The 27,050-nt window shown below is 35.8% G+C and overlaps 2 protein-coding genes across 2 annotated transcripts; both read left to right on the plus strand.

Moving 5' to 3' along the window:
- The first annotated feature begins 3,723 nt into the window (after positions 1 to 3,723).
- On the plus strand, positions 3,724 to 10,902 carry LOC143884891 (floral homeotic protein AGAMOUS-like). The gene is made up of 2 exons (XM_077388736.1): positions 3,724 to 3,947; positions 9,688 to 10,902. The coding sequence occupies exons 1-2, from the start codon at positions 3,896 to 3,898 to the stop codon at positions 10,605 to 10,607; spliced, it is 972 nt and encodes a 323-aa protein (XP_077244851.1). The 5' UTR covers positions 3,724 to 3,895; the 3' UTR covers positions 10,608 to 10,902.
- A 4,824-nt stretch (positions 10,903 to 15,726) lies between these two features.
- On the plus strand, positions 15,727 to 22,905 carry LOC143884892 (floral homeotic protein AGAMOUS-like). Its single transcript, XM_077388737.1, has 2 exons — positions 15,727 to 15,950; positions 21,691 to 22,905. Exons 1-2 carry the CDS (start codon positions 15,899 to 15,901, stop codon positions 22,608 to 22,610), a joined length of 972 nt encoding a protein of 323 aa, XP_077244852.1. The 5' UTR covers positions 15,727 to 15,898; the 3' UTR covers positions 22,611 to 22,905.
- Positions 22,906 to 27,050: the final 4,145 nt, after the last annotated feature.

The following is a 27,050-nucleotide window of genomic DNA, read 5'->3' on the forward strand; positions in this document are numbered from 1 at the left end:
CTGTTACGTGTTGTAGTGTTGAAAAAATGACCAAAAAATGTTGGTTGTTTCAAAAACCCTTATAAATGTTATTTTTAAAGAAAAGAGGAACTCAAGGACGAAAATTCCCCTTTAATACCTTCAAGCTTTAACCTTTCATTTTACATTTTACCTTTACCTTTTACTTTAGCAAACGAGAAAGAGGATTTTCCAACGTTTTCTTCTTCTCTCCGGCGAGATATTCTCCTCTCCGGCGAAATCTTCTCCGATACAAGCTCTCTCTCTCTCTCTGTTACTTTTTTAAGGGAAGTAATGGAAATTTATTTTATAAGAGCAATGATAGATACAAGGGAGCCCTTGCATAAAGAGCCAAAAAAGGGCTCTAGATTGGATCCACGTCATCAAATGTAACTGACTTTACTTTTTCAACCAATTTTAAATTATAACTGAAAATGACGTGGATCCAATGAAGAGCCCTTTTTTAGCTCTTTATGCAAGGGCTCCCTTGTACCTATCATTGCTCATTTTATAAACACTAGGGTTGCTTTCTATGCCTCTTCCTCCTCCAATCTTCCATTAAAATTAGGGTTTCCCTCTTGCTATTGAAAAACGGTTTGGAGCTCTCTCTCCCTCTCATTCTCCAAAAGAGAATAGGTAATCAAAGCCAAAAGAGTATAATCGAAGCGAAAAAAATAATTGTTGAAGCCAAAAATAGTTACTCGAAGCCAAAAATAGCGTAATCGAAGCGAAAAAGTACTACTCGAAGTCAAAAATAAGTTGCTTGAAGCCAAAAATTAGCATTGGGCTAATTTTTATTTTCGCTTCGAGTTATTATTATTGGCTTCGACTTTTTTTTTTTTTTTAGCTTCAAGTCAGCTTTTTTGGGCTTTGACTACCTCTTTTGGCTTCAAGTAAAATTTTTTTTGCTTCAAGTAAATTTTTTTGGCTTCAAGTAACTTATTATTTTTAGCTTCGAGTAACTTTTTTTGGCTTCGAGTAACTTTTTTTGGCTTCGAGTCAAACCTGTAATAGTGTAATATAAAAGAAGCCATTTACCATTTTCCACACCTATCAAACCTGTAACAAATTTACACTTAGGTTACTCCCAGGCAAATTTACTTATTGGAAGAGAAAATAGTTGTTAATCCATTTCAAAATAGATTAGTTGAATTCCAAATTTTCTTGCTTAGGGCCAAAATAGTTTAATCAAAGGCAACATATGTCACTCGAATCCAAAATAGTGAGTCGAAGCAAAAAATCTATATTACTCGAATCCAAAAAAAAGTTAATCGAAGCAAAAAATAGGTGGTTGTAGCCAAAATAAGTTACCCAAAGAGATCTCATTGGCCAAAAGGGTAGTGGAAGCCAAAATGGTACTTGCACACGTCATTCGAAGCCTAAAAATAAGTTACTTGAAGCTAAAAATAGCGTAATCGAAGCGAAAGAGTACTACTTGAAGTCATAAATAAGTTGCTCTAAGCCAAAAATTAGCATCGGGCTACTTTTTTTTTCTCGCTTCGAGTTATTATTATTGGATTCCACTTATATATATTTTTAGCTTCAAGTCACCTTTTTTGGGCTTCGACTACCTTTTTTGACTTCAAGTAAAATTTTTTTCGCTTCAAGTAAATTATTATTTTTAGCTTCGAGTAACTTTTTTTGGCTTCGAGTCAAACCTGTAATAGTGCAATATAAAAGAAGCCATTTACCATTTTCCACACCTATCAAACCTGTAACAAATTTACACTTAGGTTACTTCCAGGCAAATTTACTTATTGGAAGAGAAAATAGTTGTTAATCCATTCAAAAATAGATTAGTTGAATTCCAAATTTTCTTGCTTAGGGCTAAAATAGTTTAATCAAAGGCAACATATGTCACTCGAATCCAAAATAGTCGAAGCGAAAAATCTATATTACTCGAATCCAAAAAAAAGTTAGTCGAAGCCAAAAATAGGTGGTTGTAGCCAAAATAAGTTACCCATAGAGCTCTCATTGGCCAAAAGGGTAGTGGAAGCCAAAATGGTACTCGCACAGGTCATTCGAAGCCAAAAAATAGGTTACTTGAAGCTAAAAATATGTAACTCGATTCATAATCGATTAGTCAAAGCCAAAAAGTGATTAGTCGAAGCCAAAAGAGGCATGTTATCCGAATCTAAAATGGGTCACTGAAAGCTAAAATAAGAAGTAAAAATTTGTAGTCGAAGGCAAAACTAGGTACTCGAAGCAAACTGTCAGTTATTTGAAGCCAAAAATGACAGTCGAAGCCAAAAAAAGTTACTCGAAGCCAAAAATGATAGTTGAAGCCAAAAAATGCTAGTCGAAGCCAAACAAAAATTTACTTGAAGCTAAAAAAGCTGACTCGAAGCCAAAAGTTTACTTAAAGCCAAAAAAAATTTACTTGAAGCCAGAAAACCTAGTCGAAGCCAAAAAAAAGTTACTTGAAGCAAAAAACAAGTTAGTCGAAGCCAATAATAAGTATTCGAAGCCAAAATAAAAAGTAGTCCGAAACTTATTTTTTGGCTTCAAGCAACGTATTTTTGGCTTCAACTAGTCCGTTTTTTTGCTTCGATTACACTGTTTTCGCTTCAAGTAACTATTTTTGGCTTCAAGATTGAGAGGGAGGGAGAGCTCCAAACCGTTTTTCAACAGTAAGAGGGAAACCCTAACTGTAATGGAAGATAAATTTATGCAACCCTAATTTATTCCATTACTTCCCTTCAACAATGAGAGAGAGAGAGAGAGAGAGAGAGAGAGAGAGAGAGAGAGAGCTTGTACCGACTTTAGTAGAGAAGATTTCACCGGAAAACCATCTTCCTCGTATGCTTTCAAGAAGGTAAAAGGTAAATGTAAAAAGTAAAACGAATGCTAAAGGGTATCAAAGGGGTTTTTTTGTCCTTGAATTCCCTTTTTCTTTAAAAATAACATTTATAAGGGTTTTTGAAACAACTAACATTTTTTGGTCATTTTTTCAACACTATAGCACGTAATAGTAATTTACCCTTTGCATTAAAATACTTGTGTGCACGTGTGAACGCCAAATAAAAACTCTTAGACACTATTTATTTTGGATTTTGAGAACCAATTGTGAGCCCAAAACCAAATACTGGCCCAAATTTACGTTTAATTTTGAGTCCAACATGTTTAAATTTTAAAGTGCATTTTTTGGAAGCTAATTTTGTTTATCTTGATTTTATTTTATTTTATTTTTGAAAGAGGTAGTGAGGACAAAATATGTAATTTTGTGCCTAAGGGAATTTTTGTCTACTTCCCTCCTATTTTAAATTCAAACCCCTCCTTTAAACTCTAAACCCACCATCACTTTACTAAGCTTCAAATGGTCCTAAGATGCCTACCTAGAATGCCTAACAGTCTAACAAGAGACCTAAGTGCCTGAGTGTGGTTTGAGTGTTTGACTATGCCTGAGAATTGAGATTGGATATTCTGGGTGCTAAGAGCTAGTGAGAGCTAGTTCCTACATGTATAGAATGCTGGTGCTTGAATGAACTTAGAACTAATGCAAGGGAACCTAATGAGCTTAAACTAAGACTTGGGTTTGAGGTATTGTGGGAATAGGATTGGGGATTTGACAAATCCCAGGATTAGCTATCCTTGGATAAGTTATCTATATTTCATTTTTTCGCCCCGCATGTAAGATTATGCCACCCAGCCACGCACCTAACGTGAGTTGTGGCCAGACTTTAATGCTTTTTGACGTCAAATCACGCTGAAAAGGAGGCGTCGCCCATTAGAGATGCGTATGTAGCGTATATTGTCTGCAACGTAATTAGTCGCGACGGAGGGAAAACTAAAAACAACCTCCCAAAATCTATATATAGATAGAGATTTTATAGGATGAAGAATATGATACAAACGGCCAGAAAAGGAATCTGAATTTGCCGAAGAATTTGGATTTGCAATGACACGGGACGAACTTCGAAATCCAAGCGGGGATTTTCCCACCAGAACAGGTCTGCTTCTCCAAACCCTAGGGTTTCTTTTCTCTCTCTCATTTGTTTTTCTCATTCGAATCCTAATCTCCAAACCCTAAGATCTCTTCTTCTATTCTCCTTTTTTCTTGTAAATCTGTTTTGTTGTTAGTTTCTGTTGAATTCGGAACCATTTCTCCATGGATAGGAAATATTTTTGTTAGATCCGATTTTATTCCATTCTAGGGTTTTTGTTGTCACAGACTGTATGCTTTTTTGCTATTACTTTATTGTTTGATTCCTGCATCTGTTTCTTTTTCTCTTGTCTTTGTTTGATTTGAAACAAACAAAAAAAAAAAAATGGAAACTCAGACTCCGTGTATTACCAATTATGCTGATTCTCTCAGTGACGATGATTGTAAGGACGAATCTTCGTGGAAACTAAGTTTGGAAAACAATGGAGATCCAATTAAGTATAAGAATAGAAAACCCAATGCGCTTAGAGATGGGGATGTTAAGGAGCTGCTACAAAATCCCTAATTTCTCACAAATGTGAAATTGAAATTTATCTTTAATATTACAAGGTGACAGAAGGTTCCGATGGTTCCAAATTGGGAGTGGCCAATATGAGACCCAACACATGAGAAAAGCCCTTTGGGCAGTAAAACTCACTTACCAGAATGCACATGCAAGTTCCTTAATCTGAAATCCCAAAATGCCAGGTTTCTTAGTAGTAGTTAAACCTAAGTCATTTGAAACTCCCATTAATGGCAATTCAAACAATCCAGTAATGCTCGTGAGATTCAACGTCCCTCATGGGCTTATGGTCCGGAAAAACCAACCCAAGAGACTAAGAATCCAAGCAAATGTGGTTAAATGGACCCATTTGGGTTTGGTTCCACATTTAGAAACAGCAAAAGAATATCAAAGACTTCCATAGTTCTGGTTCACAGCCATTTCACTTTCTTCATCCCTATCAATCATCTCTTTACCATGTGAAAGACCAAGCCTTCGAGAGTCATAGCAGCTCTAACATATCTTTCTAGGATGCCTCTATGTAAGCTTGCCCTTTAAAGCACAAGCAAGACAGCTACATTTGCGTGGACTTTTCGGGACTATTAGAGATTTTAGAGTGGCACAGTAAAAAATATCTATATCTCATAGAAAATGATAATATATTCATATCCCATAGAAAATGACAGATACTTGTAACTAAGAAAAAATAAACAAAATAGGCCTCCCACTGAAGATCTGAAGATAATGAAAGAGACATTTGATTTGTAAGAGAAGATGGGGTTTTCTTTTTTGCCCTTGAACTCTTCTGGCAATTTACAGGGTTCATATCGTTTTTGACATTTCCCTGAAGTAGACAGCCTTAGATGTCTTCTCTTGAACCCCCCCTTTTTTTTTCTAAGAACAGCAACTCCATTTTATTCTTTGTCACTAGTGATTAGTGATCTCTACTTACAGTGCTTTATCACTATATTTGCATTGCCCTAAGCCACCTATAAAATCACATAAACGCAGACGCATCTCAAGAGAATTTTTTTTAGAAGGAACTCACCTTAACAGATGTTCTTGAACCAGATAATATTGAGGTCACTGTAAATCAGTTACAGGAGTTTTTTTTATTCTTTTTTTTTTGGGGGTCTTCTTCCTGTGTAAGTATTGCAATAACGATTAGTAGCCAAATGCCACATTCCTTGTAGTTGTTGGATATCTCTGTCATTTTCAACTTCAATCAATATCTGGAGATTCTCACAGTATAGAAGAGCACGTGTGAGTTGAACTTCAGTGACCCATATGGGAATATGGTCCTAAAACCTACCAGAGAAGACGAGAAACACTAGCATGTGGGGGCATCTGGTACCCAATGGGTTTGGTTGAGAAGCATTTCAGTTTCATCATCACCATCAATCTCATCTCTATCTATGGACGACTCGAATCTTTCAGCTTTCATATCGCCTCTGACGTGTGTTTTAATCAATGACTTGTATGGCTCTATGTCGAGGCATCTCCCCTTCTCAAGGACCTCCAATATCATATCCACACTTTCCATGTCAGCTTGCTCCTCACAAAGCGCCAGAAAGGAAGCTATATTTGCGGGTCTTGGTCGCCAGATCTCCAATCTCTTGATGGTGGCAGCTTCCTTCATACAAGACAAGGCATTGGAAATTTGCTGGTCTCTAATGTACCCTTCTGCTAGGATTTCCCATGTGTTTGGGTTCGGCTTGCCTCCTATTTCACGCACGTGGGCAAGAAAGTCCTCGGCCTTCTTCAACAACCCTAAGTGCAGTTAATGAACTAAATAATTAAAAAAATCTCTGATTATGATCCGAAAAAATCAGATATATCATTTGATTTCTGTTAACAAAATTGAATCATTCTTCGATTTGAGGAGTAAAAACGACAAAAACAATGGATGGAGCCACGAATTCCTCTAGTGTGGGCGAATAGTGGTTGTCATATAGTAATTAATATTTTTTTATAAAGCAAAACGAAAAAAAGATAGATTATACAGGCAAAGATAAACAAAACAAAACCATAATCATATATAACTCAAACTCGACAGAACAGAAGAGATTTTAAATTCTGAATTGCTTATCTATTAAATTTTGGAAAAACTTAGGCAAATGATAAATGCGCCCCATCACTTGGGACACCCACCAGGAATGTATCAATGACTGCAGAGGGGATAATGTACTTCACGTAGAAGGATTCAACGGATTTGATTGCCATGTACACTGCAGTTGGGTGTCCTTTGTGATGAAAAGGGGTGCATTTATCATTTCCCAAAACTTAAGATCAGACAAATGAAGGTCAAATAATCAAGGTCAGAAAACAAGACATTGGAGTTCAATAAAAAAACATTAGATTTGGAATTTGTGGCTTTGATACATCCTGTGCTTTTGCTCATTAAGATTTATAGATCAAATAATCAAGGATCGAAAACAAGAAACTGGGTTTCAATAAAAAAAAAACATTCGATTTGGAATTTGTGGGTTTGATACATGCTGTTACGGTCTTGAGTGAGGGTCCATCTAGGTAAGTGACTGGGTGGGATCCAGCCTGGTATGGGACAGGTTTAAAGGGCCTAGATGGAACATGCTAAGCTAAGCCTTTAAACATGACCCATACCAGGCTCGGTCCCGCCCAGCCCCATACCTAAGCAGACCACCACTCAGCACCGTAACACTCTCTAACGAGGCAGCAAACAATATTGGCATTGAAATAAATCTTTCAGCAACACATACAGAAAGGAAGAAGACAAAGGAACAAAGCGCAGCAAAAAAAAAAAACCAGGCTCCGTTTCTTTCTATGTAAAATTTGTTTTATGTTCATTCTTACAGCATAAAACAAAATTTACATCCATTTTTACGTCAAAAGAAACGGAGCATTATTGAATTCAACTAGATCTATGACAGCTCCTCCTCCAAATCAAAATCAGTAATCAAAATCCCAACCATTACAACCAAAATGAAGAAAAATCAAACAGAAACTACCAAATTGCTAAAAACGAAATGAGGAATGTGAGTTGGATTTTGATGATTATAATAGACTTTGAGAACTAAAAAGAAAACACCCATCAAAATACCAAGAGAAAACAGAAAAAAAATGGGATTGAAATCATTTATTAATGTTGAGAACAAGAATGGAGACGAGTCTATTGTAGCAAACAAATCAGACAACCAAGAAGTACGCACCAGTATGCATCAACAACTATCTTAAAACTTATGTTTTTATCCCTTTTTTTCACCTCTCTCTCTCTCTCTCTCTTTTAATGGAAAAACGACCTGTGTAACAGCAAACCATCTCATCTTTTCTAATAGGGACTGAAACAGACAAAGAAAGCAATCCATCCCATCTTTTCTAAACAGTAACTTAAATAAACAAATTACCCGTTCTAAACTCTTCCCTAACATGAACTGAATTAAAGAAAGCAACCCAAGTCATCTTTTCCAAACAAGAACTGAAATACAGAAAGGAAAGAGAACAAAACATACCTTAGATTCACGAATTCACTGCTGCTCTTTTTTGGGTTTTGGCTCATGAAAACATGAATAAATAAGGATTGATGTTGTGTGATTTTCTGATAATTACAATAACCTTCTAAAAAGGTCGAGCATGGATATGCAGAAAAATTAGAAAATCTTCTAAGAATAGTAACCTGTCATATTTATTACGTCAATTTGAATCTTTTTAAGATCTTCAATATATTTAAATCTAATCTATTTTGAATGGATCTTATATATAAAATTAGAAATAAATCTAATCGATTTTGAATCAATCTTAGATATAAAAATAGAAATATTACATGCTAATTGCACTAATTAGATGCATGTAATCCATTTACTCAATTGATCATATCAATTTCAGCGTCTGCCAATCAAAAAATAATAATTCAGCTTCCAATTTAAGGCCCTGTTCGTTTGGGATTGTGGAAGCCCATTGTGATTATTTTGAGCCCAATAATTGATGATCCATACAAAAAATCAGATCCATACAGTGACAAAAATCTTATATGGGTCCAAAATCAATTATTGGGCTCAAAATAATCACAATGGGCACCCAACTGCAGTGTACATGGCAATCAAATCCGTTGAATCCTTCTACGTGAAGTACATCATCCCCTCTGCAGTCATTGATACATTCCTGGTGGGTGTCCCAAGTGATGGGGCGCATTTATCATTTGCCTAAGTTTTTCCAAAATTTAATAGATAAGCAATTCAGAATTTAAAATCTCTTCTGTTCTGTCGAGTTTGAGTTATATATGATTATGGTTTTGTTGTGTTTATCTTTGCCTGTATAATCTATCTTTTTTTCGTTTTGCTTTATAAAAAAATATTAATTACTATATGACAACCATTATTCGCCCACACTAGAGGAATTCGTGGCTCCATCCATTGTTTTTGTCGTTTTTACTCCTCAAATCGAAGAATGATTCAATTTTGTTAACAGAAATCAAATGATATATCTGATTTTTTCAGATCATAATCAGAGATTTTTTTAAGTATTTAGTTCATTAACTACATGGCTTATTATAACATCTTGCTAAATTTTAAAATGCCAATTTTTATCTGATCTGACTGTGAAACAACCAATTACCCCAAAAGCTTAAGCTTTTAGAGTTGGTATTGTATAATAATTTATATTTCAACACTTCCCGTGTGATCCCTATTTTTTGAGGTTACTGTACATGTGGCCCCCCTTTTGGGTTGGCCATACACATGAATTTTTTATATTAAGGAGTTGCCAGGTTTTGACCCATGACCTGCCTGTTTGGTTGCCACATGTCTAGCATCCTCAAGTATTTCCCAAGAAAAAACAATGAACCTTTTGGTAACTTTATAGTGTTTGGTTGCCAATTTAGCATCGAAATCCCTAGAGACTATCAAACAAGTGTCAGAGTTAATAACTTCTTGTCTGGTGACGTGGCATCAATGTCAGCTCCTTATACTTTCCAAGCCAAATTTCTCAAAAAATAAAGAATGTGGCTTGGTAAATCTCTCTCTCCCCCCCCCCCCGTTCTTCTCTTCTCTTTCTATACTGGTAATGTCACCTTCTCCCACTGCTATACGAGGTTTGCAACCAAACATTACTTATCACTACTGTACAAGGTAAATCAAATGTTTGTCTCCTCCCTATTGACTACTTATAGCACTAATCTAGTAGGTAACTATCTGCATCCAAACACTGACTAGGTAATTTGATTGAGTAGTTAATAGTGATTTTCACAGTTGTTTTGACGGTTTGATCTTGCTTTCTTTTTTTTCTCCTGTAGATCATTATAACATGGGCCGTGCCAAACTTCCCATAAAACCGATCAATCGTGAGAGATCTCGCAATGAGACATTCAAGAAGAGAAGAAAAGGGCTCATCAAGAAAACTTATGAGCTTGCAACTCTATGCGGCGTCGATGTGTGCTTAATATGTTTCGGACCGGAAGGCAATCAACCTTTCGAGACTGAAACATATCCTAAAAATCGAGACGAAGTTTGCAAAATTATCAACCTCTATAGAGGTCTCAGCAAAGAAGATCAAGATCGAAGAAAGCTCGATCTCTCAAGCTTTTTAGAGGACAAAAAGAAGAAGATGGAACACGAGCTCGATCAAAGGCAAAGACAAAATGCTGAATTGCTCTTCCCATCTTGGGACAATCGATTAAATGGGTTGCAAAACCAACAATTGAGAGAATTATTGCGCAAATTGGACTCGAAATTGGAGATTGTGAATAACAGATTGGAATTGATTAAGGTACAAAATAGCATGAAAGGGAAAGAGATTGAGATTTATTCACAGCCAAACCAAAATCACTTGCATTACATGAATATGGACTGGAACAACACTGAGTTGTGTGAATTTCTGAATCAACCATTCCCCATTTCTTACAAACCATCGGATCAACAATACATTCCATTGGATTATTCTTACAATTCGTCTGTCTTCGATGCGAGCAGATTGATGGGAAACATGTCAAGTTATGGCCACTTCACTCATTATAACAATTGTCCTCCATTGCCAATGCCTCCACTTGGGATGTGGGATAATGAGGAAATTACTTACAACAACTTGCTTCATAAAAGGGGAGAATTTTGCCATGTCAGGAACCCTCATGAAGCCATGAATTCTCTACCCTTTTTTAATAATATGGGGGCTTTTTCTTCGGCTTCGTTGGATCCTGATTCTTACATTAACCCGTGAGGAAGGTAGAGTTGAGGATTTGATAATTTTACTATAGAGCCACGTTTTTAACTATTAATGCAGGATTTTATGTACATGGGTTCGTTCTATTTTATGGAAGGAATGTTTAGGAATTTGATATTTTGATTATTAAGGCAACCCTGACTCTCATTATAATAGGGTTTAATTCTGTAAATTGATATTGGCCTTGTCTTTTTTAATGCCACACCTCTCTCGGTGGTATACTATTCTATTTACCTTGTAGAGGCTGCTAGCTAGTTAGAAAAGTGTGAAATAAAGAGCAGGGTTCCAAATCCATATTGATTATTATTAGGGATTTACTCAAGGGCTCTCCCCCTCTTTTGCTATATTGATTATTACTTTGACTAGCAGTTTCTAAATAGAAGGTTTAGTTGCAATACTATTTATTGTTAGTGATTTACTAGGCAATTTTGTGGAAAGCCATTTCGCAGCTCACTTTTGCAGGAGAGGACAGCCACACAGGCTCACCTTTTAGCAGATTTTGTCTTATTCATTTAATGCATTGGGTTGTTTGTTTACTTAATATGAGATGCAAAATGGCTTTCCACGAAATTGCCTGGCGGTCCAGCGATCATGAATGTCTACCTGTTAAGACCTTTTTTTTTTTTTTTTTAAAGAAAAACAATAAAAAAAAAATTAAATGTAGTTCTAGCAGCGGTTTGGACCACCGTAAAAATCATACCTTTTCCCGGGGAAAAGAGGACACATCTAGCCGCGGATTTTGATCCGGTAAATGTTATGCCAATGGATATTAAATGATAATGAACATGAAATACCTCTGACCATTCACACAAAGAGTTGCAAATGACCCCTCATATCTATAATTTCTAATTATTTTGCTTTCCTTTAATGCAGTCAACACAAGTCCCAAAGTTTGTAAAATCAAGAGGCTATGGAATACCAGCATTAAAATCCACTTTTCATGTATTTTGAATTCTCGACAAGCAAACTTCCCATTTGGATTGCAAGAATTTTTGGAAATGTTTGAAAAGGAAAATTATTTTTAAAATTTCTTACCTTTTGACACTTGATAAAAGATAACTTGAACCAACCCTATTCGACTTTTACTTAGAGGGACCTTAATTTATGGTGATGTCCCTCTAAATCAACCTTAATTTATGGTGATTCCCGAATTAGATCTCTCACATAAAAAAATAGTGGCACCAACTCACATAGGTTGTTTCCTGATAATCCTCCATATAATTATCCTAACCCTCCGATCTGTTAAGCTTTTTATATTGTGTCACCGTCCCTCCACAGATCAGAGGGTTAGGATGGAGATGATTTTTGAGTATTTAAGTTGGTGCCCGACAAATGAAGAATTGGATCATCGAATAATATGTGCCCCACAACATTTGCTTTAGGGTAAATTACTGTTACGTGTTGTAGTGTTGAAAAAATGACCAAAAAATGTTGGTTGTTTCAAAAACCCTTATAAATGTTATTTTTAAAGAAAAGAGGAACTCAAGGACGAAAATTCCCCTTTAATACCTTCAAGCTTTAACCTTTCATTTTACATTTTACCTTTACCTTTTACTTTAGCAAACGAGAAAGAGGATTTTCCAACGTTTTCTTCTTCTCTCCGGCGAGATATTCTCCTCTCCGGCGAAATCTTCTCCGATACAAGCTCTCTCTCTCTCTCTGTTACTTTTTTAAGGGAAGTAATGGAAATTTATTTTATAAGAGCAATGATAGATACAAGGGAGCCCTTGCATAAAGAGCCAAAAAAGGGCTCTAGATTGGATCCACGTCATCAAATGTAACTGACTTTACTTTTTCAACCAATTTTAAATTATAACTGAAAATGACGTGGATCCAATGAAGAGCCCTTTTTTAGCTCTTTATGCATGGGCTCCCTTGTACCTATCATTGCTCATTTTATAAACACTAGGGTTGCTTTCTATGCCTCTTCCTCCTCCAATCTTCCATTAAAATTAGGGTTTCCCTCTTGCTATTGAAAAACGGTTTGGAGCTCTCTCTCCCTCTCATTCTCCAAAAGAGAATAGGTAATCAAAGCCAAAAGAGTATAATCGAAGCGAAAAAAATAATTGTTGAAGCCAAAAATAGTTACTCGAAGCCAAAAATAGCGTAATCGAAGCGAAAAAGTACTACTCGAAGTCAAAAATAAGTTGCTTGAAGCCAAAAATTAGCATTGGGCTAATTTTTATTTTCGCTTCGAGTTATTATTATTGGCTTCGACTTTTTTTTTTTTTTTAGCTTCAAGTCAGCTTTTTTGGGCTTTGACTACCTCTTTTGGCTTCAAGTAAAATTTTTTTTGCTTCAAGTAAATTTTTTTGGCTTCAAGTAACTTATTATTTTTAGCTTCGAGTAACTTTTTTTGGCTTCGAGTAACTTTTTTTGGCATCGAGTCAAACCTGTAATAGTGTAATATAAAAGAAGCCATTTACCATTTTCCACACCTATCAAACCTGTAACAAATTTACACTTAGGTTACTCCCAGGCAAATTTACTTATTGGAAGAGAAAATAGTTGTTAATCCATTTCAAAATAGATTAGTTGAATTCCAAATTTTCTTGCTTAGGGCCAAAATAGTTTAATCAAAGGCAACATATGTCACTCGAATCCAAAATAGTGAGTCGAAGCAAAAAATCTATATTACTCGAATCCAAAAAAAAGTTAATCGAAGCAAAAAATAGGTGGTTGTAGCCAAAATAAGTTACCCAAAGAGCTCTCATTGGCCAAAAGGGTAGTGGAAGCCAAAATGGTACTTGCACACGTCATTCGAAGCCTAAAAATAAGTTACTTGAAGCTAAAAATAGCGTAATCGAAGCGAAAGAGTACTACTTGAAGTCATAAATAAGTTGCTCTAAGCCAAAAATTAGCATCGGGCTACTTTTTTTTTCTCGCTTCGAGTTATTATTATTGGATTCCACTTATATATATTTTTAGCTTCAAGTCACCTTTTTTGGGCTTCGACTACCTTTTTTGACTTCAAGTAAAATTTTTTTCGCTTCAAGTAAATTATTATTTTTAGCTTCGAGTAACTTTTTTTGGCTTCGAGTCAAACCTGTAATAGTGCAATATAAAAGAAGCCATTTACCATTTTCCACACCTATCAAACCTGTAACAAATTTACACTTAGGTTACTTCCAGGCAAATTTACTTATTGGAAGAGAAAATAGTTGTTAATCCATTCAAAAATAGATTAGTTGAATTCCAAATTTTCTTGCTTAGGGCTAAAATAGTTTAATCAAAGGCAACATATGTCACTCGAATCCAAAATAGTCGAAGCGAAAAATCTATATTACTCGAATCCAAAAAAAAGTTAGTCGAAGCCAAAAATAGGTGGTTGTAGCCAAAATAAGTTACCCATAGAGCTCTCATTGGCCAAAAGGGTAGTGGAAGCCAAAATGGTACTCGCACAGGTCATTCGAAGCCAAAAAATAGGTTACTTGAAGCTAAAAATATGTAACTCGATTCATAATCGATTAGTCAAAGCCAAAAAGTGATTAGTCGAAGCCAAAAGAGGCATGTTATCCGAATCTAAAATGGGTCACTGAAAGCTAAAATAAGAAGTAAAAATTTGTAGTCGAAGGCAAAACTAGGTACTCGAAGCAAACTGTCAGTTATTTGAAGCCAAAAATGACAGTCGAAGCCAAAAAAAGTTACTCGAAGCCAAAAATGATAGTTGAAGCCAAAAAATGCTAGTCGAAGCCAAACAAAAATTTACTTGAAGCTAAAAAAGCTGACTCGAAGCCAAAAGTTTACTTAAAGCCAAAAAAAATTTACTTGAAGCCAGAAAACCTAGTCGAAGCCAAAAAAAAGTTACTTGAAGCAAAAAACAAGTTAGTCGAAGCCAATAATAAGTATTCGAAGCCAAAATAAAAAGTAGTCCGAAACTTATTTTTTGGCTTCAAGCAACGTATTTTTGGCTTCAACTAGTCCGTTTTTTTGCTTCGATTACACTGTTTTCGCTTCAAGTAACTATTTTTGGCTTCAAGATTGAGAGGGAGGGAGAGCTCCAAACCGTTTTTCAACAGTAAGAGGGAAACCCTAACTGTAATGGAAGATAAATTTATGCAACCCTAATTTATTCCATTACTTCCCTTCAACAATGAGAGAGAGAGAGAGAGAGAGAGAGAGAGAGAGAGAGAGAGAGAGCTTGTACCGACTTTAGTAGAGAAGATTTCACCGGAAAACCATCTTCCTCGTATGCTTTCAAGAAGGTAAAAGGTAAATGTAAAAAGTAAAACGAATGCTAAAGGGTATCAAAGGGGTTTTTTTGTCCTTGAATTCCCTTTTTCTTTAAAAATAACATTTATAAGGGTTTTTGAAACAACTAACATTTTTTGGTCATTTTTTCAACACTATAGCACGTAATAGTAATTTACCCTTTGCATTAAAATACTTGTGTGCACGTGTGAACGCCAAATAAAAACTCTTAGACACTATTTATTTTGGATTTTGAGAACCAATTGTGAGCCCAAAACCAAATACTGGCCCAAATTTACGTTTAATTTTGAGTCCAACATGTTTAAATTTTAAAGTGCATTTTTTGGAAGCTAATTTTGTTTATCTTGATTTTATTTTATTTTATTTTTGAAAGAGGTAGTGAGGACAAAATATGTAATTTTGTGCCTAAGGGAATTTTTGTCTACTTCCCTCCTATTTTAAATTCAAACCCCTCCTTTAAACTCTAAACCCACCATCACTTTACTAAGCTTCAAATGGTCCTAAGATGCCTACCTAGAATGCCTAACAGTCTAACAAGAGACCTAAGTGCCTGAGTGTGGTTTGAGTGTTTGACTATGCCTGAGAATTGAGATTGGATATTCTGGGTGCTAAGAGCTAGTGAGAGCTAGTTCCTACATGTATAGAATGCTGGTGCTTGAATGAACTTAGAACTAATGCAAGGGAACCTAATGAGCTTAAACTAAGACTTGGGTTTGAGGTATTGTGGGAATAGGATTGGGGATTTGACAAATCCCAGGATTAGCTATCCTTGGATAAGTTATCTATATTTCATTTTTTCGCCCCGCATGTAAGATTATGCCACCCAGCCACGCACCTAACGTGAGTTGTGGCCAGACTTTAATGCTTTTTGACGTCAAATCACGCTGAAAAGGAGGCGTCGCCCATTAGAGATGCGTATGTAGCGTATATTGTCTGCAACGTAATTAGTCGCGACGGAGGGAAAACTAAAAACAACCTCCCAAAATCTATATATAGATAGAGATTTTATAGGATGAAGAATATGATACAAACGGCCAGAAAAGGAATCTGAATTTGCCGAAGAATTTGGATTTGCAATGACACGGGACGAACTTCGAAATCCAAGCGGGGATTTTCCCACCAGAACAGGTCTGCTTCTCCAAACCCTAGGGTTTCTTTTCTCTCTCTCATTTGTTTTTCTCATTCGAATCCTAATCTCCAAACCCTAAGATCTCTTCTTCTATTCTCCTTTTTTCTTGTAAATCTGTTTTGTTGTTAGTTTCTGTTGAATTCGGAACCATTTCTCCATGGATAGGAAATATTTTTGTTAGATCCGATTTTATTCCATTCTAGGGTTTTTGTTGTCACAGACTGTATGCTTTTTTGCTATTACTTTATTGTTTGATTCCTGCATCTGTTTCTTTTTCTCTTGTCTTTGTTTGATTTGAAACAAACAAAAAAAAAAAAATGGAAACTCAGACTCCGTGTATTACCAATTATGCTGATTCTCTCAGTGACGATGATTGTAAGGACGAATCTTCGTGGAAACTAAGTTTGGAAAACAATGGAGATCCAATTAAGTATAAGAATAGAAAACCCAATGCGCTTAGAGATGGGGATGTTAAGGAGCTGCTACAAAATCCCTAATTTCTCACAAATGTGAAATTGAAATTTATCTTTAATATTACAAGGTGACAGAAGGTTCCGATGGTTCCAAATTGGGAGTGGCCAATATGAGACCCAACACATGAGAAAAGCCCTTTGGGCAGTAAAACTCACTTACCAGAATGCACATGCAAGTTCCTTAATCTGAAATCCCAAAATGCCAGGTTTCTTAGTAGTAGTTAAACCTAAGTCATTTGAAACTCCCATTAATGGCAATTCAAACAATCCAGTAATGCTCGTGAGATTCAACGTCCCTCATGGGCTTATGGTCCGGAAAAACCAACCCAAGAGACTAAGAATCCAAGCAAATGTGGTTAAATGGACCCATTTGGGTTTGGTTCCACATTTAGAAACAGCAAAAGAATATCAAAGACTTCCATAGTTCTGGTTCACAGCCATTTCACTTTCTTCATCCCTATCAATCATCTCTTTACCATGTGAAAGACCAAGCCTTCGAGAGTCATAGCAGCTCTAACATATCTTTCTAGGATGCCTCTATGTAAGCTTGCCCTTTAAAGCACAAGCAAGACAGCTACATTTGCGTGGACTTTTCGGGACTATTAGAGATTTTAGAGTGGCACAGTAAAAAATATCTATATCTCATAGAAAATGATAATATATTCATATCCCATAGAAAATGACAGATACTTGTAACTAAGAAAAAATAAACAAAATAGGCCTCCCACTGAAGATCTGAAGATAATGAAAGAGACATTTGATTTGTAAGAGAAGATGGGGTTTTCTTTTTTGCCCTTGAACTCTTCTGGCAATTTACAGGGTTCATATCGTTTTTGACATTTCCCTGAAGTAGACAGCCTTAGATGTCTTCTCTTGAACCCCCCCTTTTTTTTTCTAAGAACAGCAACTCCATTTTATTCTTTGTCACTAGTGATTAGTGATCTCTACTTACAGTGCTTTATCACTATATTTGCATTGCCCTAAGCCACCTATAAAATCACATAAACGCAGACGCATCTCAAGAGAATTTTTTTTAGAAGGAACTCACCTTAACAGATGTTCTTGAACCAGATAATATTGAGGTCACTGTAAATCAGTTACAGGAGTTTTTTTTATTCTTTTTTTTTTGGGGGTCTTCTTCCTGTGTAAGTATTGCAATAACGATTAGTAGCCAAATGCCACATTCCTTGTAGTTGTTGGATATCTCTGTCATTTTCAACTTCAATCAATATCTGGAGATTCTCACAGTATAGAAGAGCACGTGTGAGTTGAACTTCAGTGACCCATATGGGAATATGGTCCTAAAACCTACCAGAGAAGACGAGAAACACTAGCATGTGGGGGCATCTGGTACCCAATGGGTTTGGTTGAGAAGCATTTCAGTTTCATCATCACCATCAATCTCATCTCTATCTATGGACGACTCGAATCTTTCAGCTTTCATATCGCCTCTGACGTGTGTTTTAATCAATGACTTGTATGGCTCTATGTCGAGGCATCTCCCCTTCTCAAGGACCTCCAATATCATATCCACACTTTCCATGTCAGCTTGCTCCTCACAAAGCGCCAGAAAGGAAGCTATATTTGCGGGTCTTGGTCGCCAGATCTCCAATCTCTTGATGGTGGCAGCTTCCTTCATACAAGACAAGGCATTGGAAATTTGCTGGTCTCTAATGTACCCTTCTGCTAGGATTTCCCATGTGTTTGGGTTCGGCTTGCCTCCTATTTCACGCACGTGGGCAAGAAAGTCCTCGGCCTTCTTCAACAACCCTAAGTGCAGTTAATGAACTAAATAATTAAAAAAATCTCTGATTATGATCCGAAAAAATCAGATATATCATTTGATTTCTGTTAACAAAATTGAATCATTCTTCGATTTGAGGAGTAAAAACGACAAAAACAATGGATGGAGCCACGAATTCCTCTAGTGTGGGCGAATAGTGGTTGTCATATAGTAATTAATATTTTTTTATAAAGCAAAACGAAAAAAAGATAGATTATACAGGCAAAGATAAACAAAACAAAACCATAATCATATATAACTCAAACTCGACAGAACAGAAGAGATTTTAAATTCTGAATTGCTTATCTATTAAATTTTGGAAAAACTTAGGCAAATGATAAATGCGCCCCATCACTTGGGACACCCACCAGGAATGTATCAATGACTGCAGAGGGGATAATGTACTTCACGTAGAAGGATTCAACGGATTTGATTGCCATGTACACTGCAGTTGGGTGTCCTTTGTGATGAAAAGGGGTGCATTTATCATTTCCCAAAACTTAAGATCAGACAAATGAAGGTCAAATAATCAAGGTCAGAAAACAAGACATTGGAGTTCAATAAAAAAACATTAGATTTGGAATTTGTGGCTTTGATACATCCTGTGCTTTTGCTCATTAAGATTTATAGATCAAATAATCAAGGATCGAAAACAAGAAACTGGGTTTCAATAAAAAAAAAACATTCGATTTGGAATTTGTGGGTTTGATACATGCTGTTACGGTCTTGAGTGAGGGTCCATCTAGGTAAGTGACTGGGTGGGATCCAGCCTGGTATGGGACAGGTTTAAAGGGCCTAGATGGAACATGCTAAGCTAAGCCTTTAAACATGACCCATACCAGGCTCGGTCCCGCCCAGCCCCATACCTAAGCAGACCACCACTCAGCACCGTAACACTCTCTAACGAGGCAGCAAACAATATTGGCATTGAAATAAATCTTTCAGCAACACATACAGAAAGGAAGAAGACAAAGGAACAAAGCGCAGCAAAAAAAAAAAACCAGGCTCCGTTTCTTTCTATGTAAAATTTGTTTTATGTTCATTCTTACAGCATAAAACAAAATTTACATCCATTTTTACGTCAAAAGAAACGGAGCATTATTGAATTCAACTAGATCTATGACAGCTCCTCCTCCAAATCAAAATCAGTAATCAAAATCCCAACCATTACAACCAAAATGAAGAAAAATCAAACAGAAACTACCAAATTGCTAAAAACGAAATGAGGAATGTGAGTTGGATTTTGATGATTATAATAGACTTTGAGAACTAAAAAGAAAACACCCATCAAAATACCAAGAGAAAACAGAAAAAAAATGGGATTGAAATCATTTATTAATGTTGAGAACAAGAATGGAGACGAGTCTATTGTAGCAAACAAATCAGACAACCAAGAAGTACGCACCAGTATGCATCAACAACTATCTTAAAACTTATGTTTTTATCCCTTTTTTTCACCTCTCTCTCTCTCTCTCTCTTTTAATGGAAAAACGACCTGTGTAACAGCAAACCATCTCATCTTTTCTAATAGGGACTGAAACAGACAAAGAAAGCAATCCATCCCATCTTTTCTAAACAGTAACTTAAATAAACAAATTACCCGTTCTAAACTCTTCCCTAACATGAACTGAATTAAAGAAAGCAACCCAAGTCATCTTTTCCAAACAAGAACTGAAATACAGAAAGGAAAGAGAACAAAACATACCTTAGATTCACGAATTCACTGCTGCTCTTTTTTGGGTTTTGGCTCATGAAAACATGAATAAATAAGGATTGATGTTGTGTGATTTTCTGATAATTACAATAACCTTCTAAAAAGGTCGAGCATGGATATGCAGAAAAATTAGAAAATCTTCTAAGAATAGTAACCTGTCATATTTATTACGTCAATTTGAATCTTTTTAAGATCTTCAATATATTTAAATCTAATCTATTTTGAATGGATCTTATATATAAAATTAGAAATAAATCTAATCGATTTTGAATCAATCTTAGATATAAAAATAGAAATATTACATGCTAATTGCACTAATTAGATGCATGTAATCCATTTACTCAATTGATCATATCAATTTCAGCGTCTGCCAATCAAAAAATAATAATTCAGCTTCCAATTTAAGGCCCTGTTCGTTTGGGATTGTGGAAGCCCATTGTGATTATTTTGAGCCCAATAATTGATGATCCATACAAAAAATCAGATCCATACAGTGACAAAAATCTTATATGGGTCCAAAATCAATTATTGGGCTCAAAATAATCACAATGGGCACCCAACTGCAGTGTACATGGCAATCAAATCCGTTGAATCCTTCTACGTGAAGTACATCATCCCCTCTGCAGTCATTGATACATTCCTGGTGGGTGTCCCAAGTGATGGGGCGCATTTATCATTTGCCTAAGTTTTTCCAAAATTTAATAGATAAGCAATTCAGAATTTAAAATCTCTTCTGTTCTGTCGAGTTTGAGTTATATATGATTATGGTTTTGTTGTGTTTATCTTTGCCTGTATAATCTATCTTTTTTTCGTTTTGCTTTATAAAAAAATATTAATTACTATATGACAACCATTATTCGCCCACACTAGAGGAATTCGTGGCTCCATCCATTGTTTTTGTCGTTTTTACTCCTCAAATCGAAGAATGATTCAATTTTGTTAACAGAAATCAAATGATATATCTGATTTTTTCAGATCATAATCAGAGATTTTTTTAAGTATTTAGTTCATTAACTACATGGCTTATTATAACATCTTGCTAAATTTTAAAATGCCAATTTTTATCTGATCTGACTGTGAAACAACCAATTACCCCAAAAGCTTAAGCTTTTAGAGTTGGTATTGTATAATAATTTATATTTCAACACTTCCCGTGTGATCCCTATTTTTTGAGGTTACTGTACATGTGGCCCCCCTTTTGGGTTGGCCATACACATGAATTTTTTATATTAAGGAGTTGCCAGGTTTTGACCCATGACCTGCCTGTTTGGTTGCCACATGTCTAGCATCCTCAAGTATTTCCCAAGAAAAAACAATGAACCTTTTGGTAACTTTATAGTGTTTGGTTGCCAATTTAGCATCGAAATCCCTAGAGACTATCAAACAAGTGTCAGAGTTAATAACTTCTTGTCTGGTGACGTGGCATCAATGTCAGCTCCTTATACTTTCCAAGCCAAATTTCTCAAAAAATAAAGAATGTGGCTTGGTAAATCTCTCTCTCCCCCCCCCCCCGTTCTTCTCTTCTCTTTCTATACTGGTAATGTCACCTTCTCCCACTGCTATACGAGGTTTGCAACCAAACATTACTTATCACTACTGTACAAGGTAAATCAAATGTTTGTCTCCTCCCTATTGACTACTTATAGCACTAATCTAGTAGGTAACTATCTGCATCCAAACACTGACTAGGTAATTTGATTGAGTAGTTAATAGTGATTTTCACAGTTGTTTTGACGGTTTGATCTTGCTTTCTTTTTTTTCTCCTGTAGATCATTATAACATGGGCCGTGCCAAACTTCCCATAAAACCGATCAATCGTGAGAGATCTCGCAATGAGACATTCAAGAAGAGAAGAAAAGGGCTCATCAAGAAAACTTATGAGCTTGCAACTCTATGCGGCGTCGATGTGTGCTTAATATGTTTCGGACCGGAAGGCAATCAACCTTTCGAGACTGAAACATATCCTAAAAATCGAGACGAAGTTTGCAAAATTATCAACCTCTATAGAGGTCTCAGCAAAGAAGATCAAGATCGAAGAAAGCTCGATCTCTCAAGCTTTTTAGAGGACAAAAAGAAGAAGATGGAACACGAGCTCGATCAAAGGCAAAGACAAAATGCTGAATTGCTCTTCCCATCTTGGGACAATCGATTAAATGGGTTGCAAAACCAACAATTGAGAGAATTATTGCGCAAATTGGACTCGAAATTGGAGATTGTGAATAACAGATTGGAATTGATTAAGGTACAAAATAGCATGAAAGGGAAAGAGATTGAGATTTATTCACAGCCAAACCAAAATCACTTGCATTACATGAATATGGACTGGAACAACACTGAGTTGTGTGAATTTCTGAATCAACCATTCCCCATTTCTTACAAACCATCGGATCAACAATACATTCCATTGGATTATTCTTACAATTCGTCTGTCTTCGATGCGAGCAGATTGATGGGAAACATGTCAAGTTATGGCCACTTCACTCATTATAACAATTGTCCTCCATTGCCAATGCCTCCACTTGGGATGTGGGATAATGAGGAAATTACTTACAACAACTTGCTTCATAAAAGGGGAGAATTTTGCCATGTCAGGAACCCTCATGAAGCCATGAATTCTCTACCCTTTTTTAATAATATGGGGGCTTTTTCTTCGGCTTCGTTGGATCCTGATTCTTACATTAACCCGTGAGGAAGGTAGAGTTGAGGATTTGATAATTTTACTATAGAGCCACGTTTTTAACTATTAATGCAGGATTTTATGTACATGGGTTCGTTCTATTTTATGGAAGGAATGTTTAGGAATTTGATATTTTGATTATTAAGGCAACCCTGACTCTCATTATAATAGGGTTTAATTCTGTAAATTGATATTGGCCTTGTCTTTTTTAATGCCACACCTCTCTCGGTGGTATACTATTCTATTTACCTTGTAGAGGCTGCTAGCTAGTTAGAAAAGTGTGAAATAAAGAGCAGGGTTCCAAATCCATATTGATTATTATTAGGGATTTACTCAAGGGCTCTCCCCCTCTTTTGCTATATTGATTATTACTTTGACTAGCAGTTTCTAAATAGAAGGTTTAGTTGCAATACTATTTATTGTTAGTGATTTACTAGGCAATTTTGTGGAAAGCCATTTCGCAGCTCACTTTTGCAGGAGAGGACAGCCACACAGGCTCACCTTTTAGCAGATTTTGTCTTATTCATTTAATGCATTGGGTTGTTTGTTTACTTAATATGAGATGCAAAATGGCTTTCCACGAAATTGCCTGGCGGTCCAGCGATCATGAATGTCTACCTGTTAAGACCTTTTTTTTTTTTTTTTTAAAGAAAAACAATAAAAAAAAAATTAAATGTAGTTCTAGCAGCGGTTTGGACCACCGTAAAAATCATACCTTTTCCCGGGGAAAAGAGGACACATCTAGCCGCGGATTTTGATCCGGTAAATGTTATGCCAATGGATATTAAATGATAATGAACATGAAATACCTCTGACCATTCACACAAAGAGTTGCAAATGACCCCTCATATCTATAATTTCTAATTATTTTGCTTTCCTTTAATGCAGTCAACACAAGTCCCAAAGTTTGTAAAATCAAGAGGCTATGGAATACCAGCATTAAAATCCACTTTTCATGTATTTTGAATTCTCGACAAGCAAACTTCCCATTTGGATTGCAAGAATTTTTGGAAATGTTTGAAAAGGAAAATTATTTTTAAAATTTCTTACCTTTTGACACATGATAAAAGATAACTTGAACCAACCCTATTCGACTTTTACTTAGAGGGACCTTAATTTATGGTGATGTCCCTCTAAATCAACCTTAATTTATGGTGATTCCCGAATTAGATCTCTCACATAAAAAAATAGTGGCACCAACTCACATAGGTTGTTTCCTGATAATCCTCCATATAATTATCCTAACCCTCCGATCTGTTAAGCTTTTTATATTGTGTCACCGTCCCTCCACAGATCAGAGGGTTAGGATGGAGATGATTTTTGAGTATTTAAGTTGGTGCCCGACAAATGAAGAATTGGATCATCGAATAATATGTGCCCCACAACATTTGCTTTAGGGTAAATTACTGTTACGTGTTGTAGTGTTGAAAAAATGACCAAAAAATGTTGGTTGTTTCAAAAACCCTTATAAATGTTATTTTTAAAGAAAAGAGGAACTCAAGGACGAAAATTCCCCTTTAATACCTTCAAGCTTTAACCTTTCATTTTACATTTTACCTTTACCTTTTACTTTAGCAAACGAGAAAGAGGATTTTCCAACGTTTTCTTCTTCTCTCCGGCGAGATATTCTCCTCTCCGGCGAAATCTTCTCCGATACAAGCTCTCTCTCTCTCTCTCTGTTACTTTTTTAAGGGAAGTAATGGAAATTTATTTTATAAGAGCAATGATAGATACAAGGGAGCCCTTGCATAAAGAGCCAAAAAAGGGCGGATTGGATCCACGTCATCAAATGTAACTGATTTTACTTTTTCAACCAATTTTAAATTATAACTGAAAATGACGTGGATTCAATGAAGAGCCCTTTTTAGCTCTTTATGCAAGGGCTCCCTTGTACCTATCATTGCTCATTTTATAAACACTAGGGTTGCTTTCTATGCCTCTTCCTCCTCCAATCTTCCATTAAAATTAGGGTTTCCCTCTTGCTGTTGAAAAACGGTTTGTAGCTCTCTCTCCCTCTCATTCTCCAAAAGAGAATAGGTAATCAAAGCCAAAAGAGTGTAATCGAAGTGAAAAAAATAATGGTTGAAGCCAAAAATAGTTACTCGAAGCCAAAAATAGCGTAATCGAAGCGAAAGAGTACTACTTGAAATCAAAAATAAGTTGCTCTAAGCCAAAAATTAGCATCGGGCTACTTTTTTTTTTCTCGCTTGGAGTTATTATTATTGGATTCGACTTATATATATTTTTAGCTTCAAGTCACCTTTTTTGGGCTTCGACTACCTTTTTTGACTTCAAGTAAATTTTTTTTGGCTTCAAGTAAATTATTATTTTTAGCTTCGAGTAACTTTTTTTGGCTTCGAGTCAAACCTGTAATAGTGCAATATAAAAGAAGCCATTTACCATTTTCCACACCTATCAAACCTGTAACAAATTTACACTTAGGTTACTTCCAGGCAAATTTACTTATTGGAAGAAAAAATAGTTGTTAATCCATTCAAAAATAGATTAGTTGAATTCCAAATTTTCTTGCTTAGGGCTAAAATAGTTTAATCAAAGGCAACATATGTCACTCGAATCCAAAATAGTCGAAGCAAAAAATCTATATTACTCGAATCCAAAAAAAAGTTAATCGAAGCCAAAAATAGGTGGTTGTAGCCAAAATAAGTTACCCAAAGAGCTCTCATTGGCCAAAAGGGTAGTGGAAGCCAAAATGGTACTCGCACAGGTCATTCGAAGCCAAAAAATAGGTTACTTGAAGCTAAAAATATGTAACTCGATTCATAATCGATTAGTCAAAGCCAAAAAGTGATTAGTCGAAGCCAAAAGAGGCATGTTATCTGAATCTAAAATGGGTCACTGAAAGCGAAAATAAGAAGTAAAAATTCATAGTCGAAGGCAAAACTAGGTACTCGAAGCAAACTGTAAGTTATTTGAAGCCAAAAATGACAGTCGAAGCCAAAAAAAGTTACTCGAAGCCAAAAATGATAGTTGAAGCCAAAAAATGCTAGTCGAAGCCAAACAAAAATTTACTTGAATCTAAAAAAGCTGACTCGAAGCCAAAAGTTTACTTAAAGCCAAAAAAAAATTTACTTGAAGCCAAAAAACCTAGTCGAAGCCAAAAAAAAGTTACTTGAAGCAAAAAACAAGTTAGTCGAAGCCAATAATAAGTATTCGAAGCCAAAATAAAAAGTAGTCCGAAACTTATTTTTTGGCTTCAAGCAACGTATTTTTGGCTTCAACTAGTCCGTTTTTTTGCTTCGATTACACTGTTTTCGCTTCAAGTAACTATTTTTGGCTTCAACTAGGTTTTTTGGCTTCAAGATTGAGAGGGAGGGAGAGCTCCAAACCGTTTTTCAACAGTAAGAGGGAAACCCTAACTGTAATGGAAGATAAATTTATGCAACCCTAATTTATTCCATTACTTCCCTTCAACATTGAGAGAGAGAGAGAGAGAGAGAGAGAGAGAGAGAGAGAGAGAGAGAGAGAGAGAGAGAGATTGTACTGCCTTTAGAAGAGAAGATTTCACCGAAAAACCATCTTCCTCGTATGCTTTCAAGAAGGTAAAAGGTAAATGTAAAAAGTAAAACGAATGCTAAAGGGTATCAAAGGGGTTTTTTTGTCCTTGAATTCCCTTTTTCTTTAAAATTAACATTTATAAGGGTTTTTGAAACAACTAACATTTTTTGTTCATTTTTTCAACACTATAGCACGTAACAGTAATTTACCCTTTGCTTTAAAATACTTGTGTGCACGTGTGAACGCCAAATAAAAACTCTTAGAAACTATTTATTTTGGATTTTGAGAACCAATTCTGAGCCCAAAACCAAATACTGACCCAAATTTACGTTTAATTTTGAGTCTAGCATGTTTAAATTTTAAAGTGCATTTTTTGGAAGCAATTTTGTTTATCTTGATTTTATTTTATTTTATTTTTGAAAGAGGTAGTGAGGACAAAATATGTAATTTTGTGCCTAAGGGAATTTTGGTCTACTTCCCTCCTATTTTAAATTCAAACCCCTCCTTTAAACTCTAAACCCACCATCACTTTCCTAAGCTTCAAATGGTCCTAAGATGCCTACCTAGAATGCCTAAAAGTCTAGCATGAGACCTAAGTGCCTGAGTGTGGTTTGAGTGTTTGACTATGCCTGAGAATTGAGATTGGATATTCTGGGTGCTAAGAGCTAGTTGCTAAGAGCTAGTGAGAGCTAGTTCCTACATGTATAGAATGCTGGTGCTTGAATGATCTTAGAACTAATGCAAGGGAACCTAATGAGCTTAAACTAAGACTTGGGTTTGAGGTATTGTGGGAATAGGATTGGGGTTTTGACAAATCCCAGGATTAGCTATCCTTGGATAAGTTATCTATATTTCATTTTTTCGCCCCGCATGTAAGATTATGCCACCCACCCACGCACCTAACGTGAGTTGTGGCCAGACTTTAATGCTTTTTGA

This window comes from Tasmannia lanceolata, unplaced genomic scaffold (genome assembly GCF_043159265.1).
Source record: "Tasmannia lanceolata isolate RefF3 unplaced genomic scaffold, GAP_Taslan_0.1 ptg000008l, whole genome shotgun sequence".
Lineage (NCBI taxonomy): Eukaryota > Viridiplantae > Streptophyta > Magnoliopsida > Canellales > Winteraceae > Tasmannia > Tasmannia lanceolata.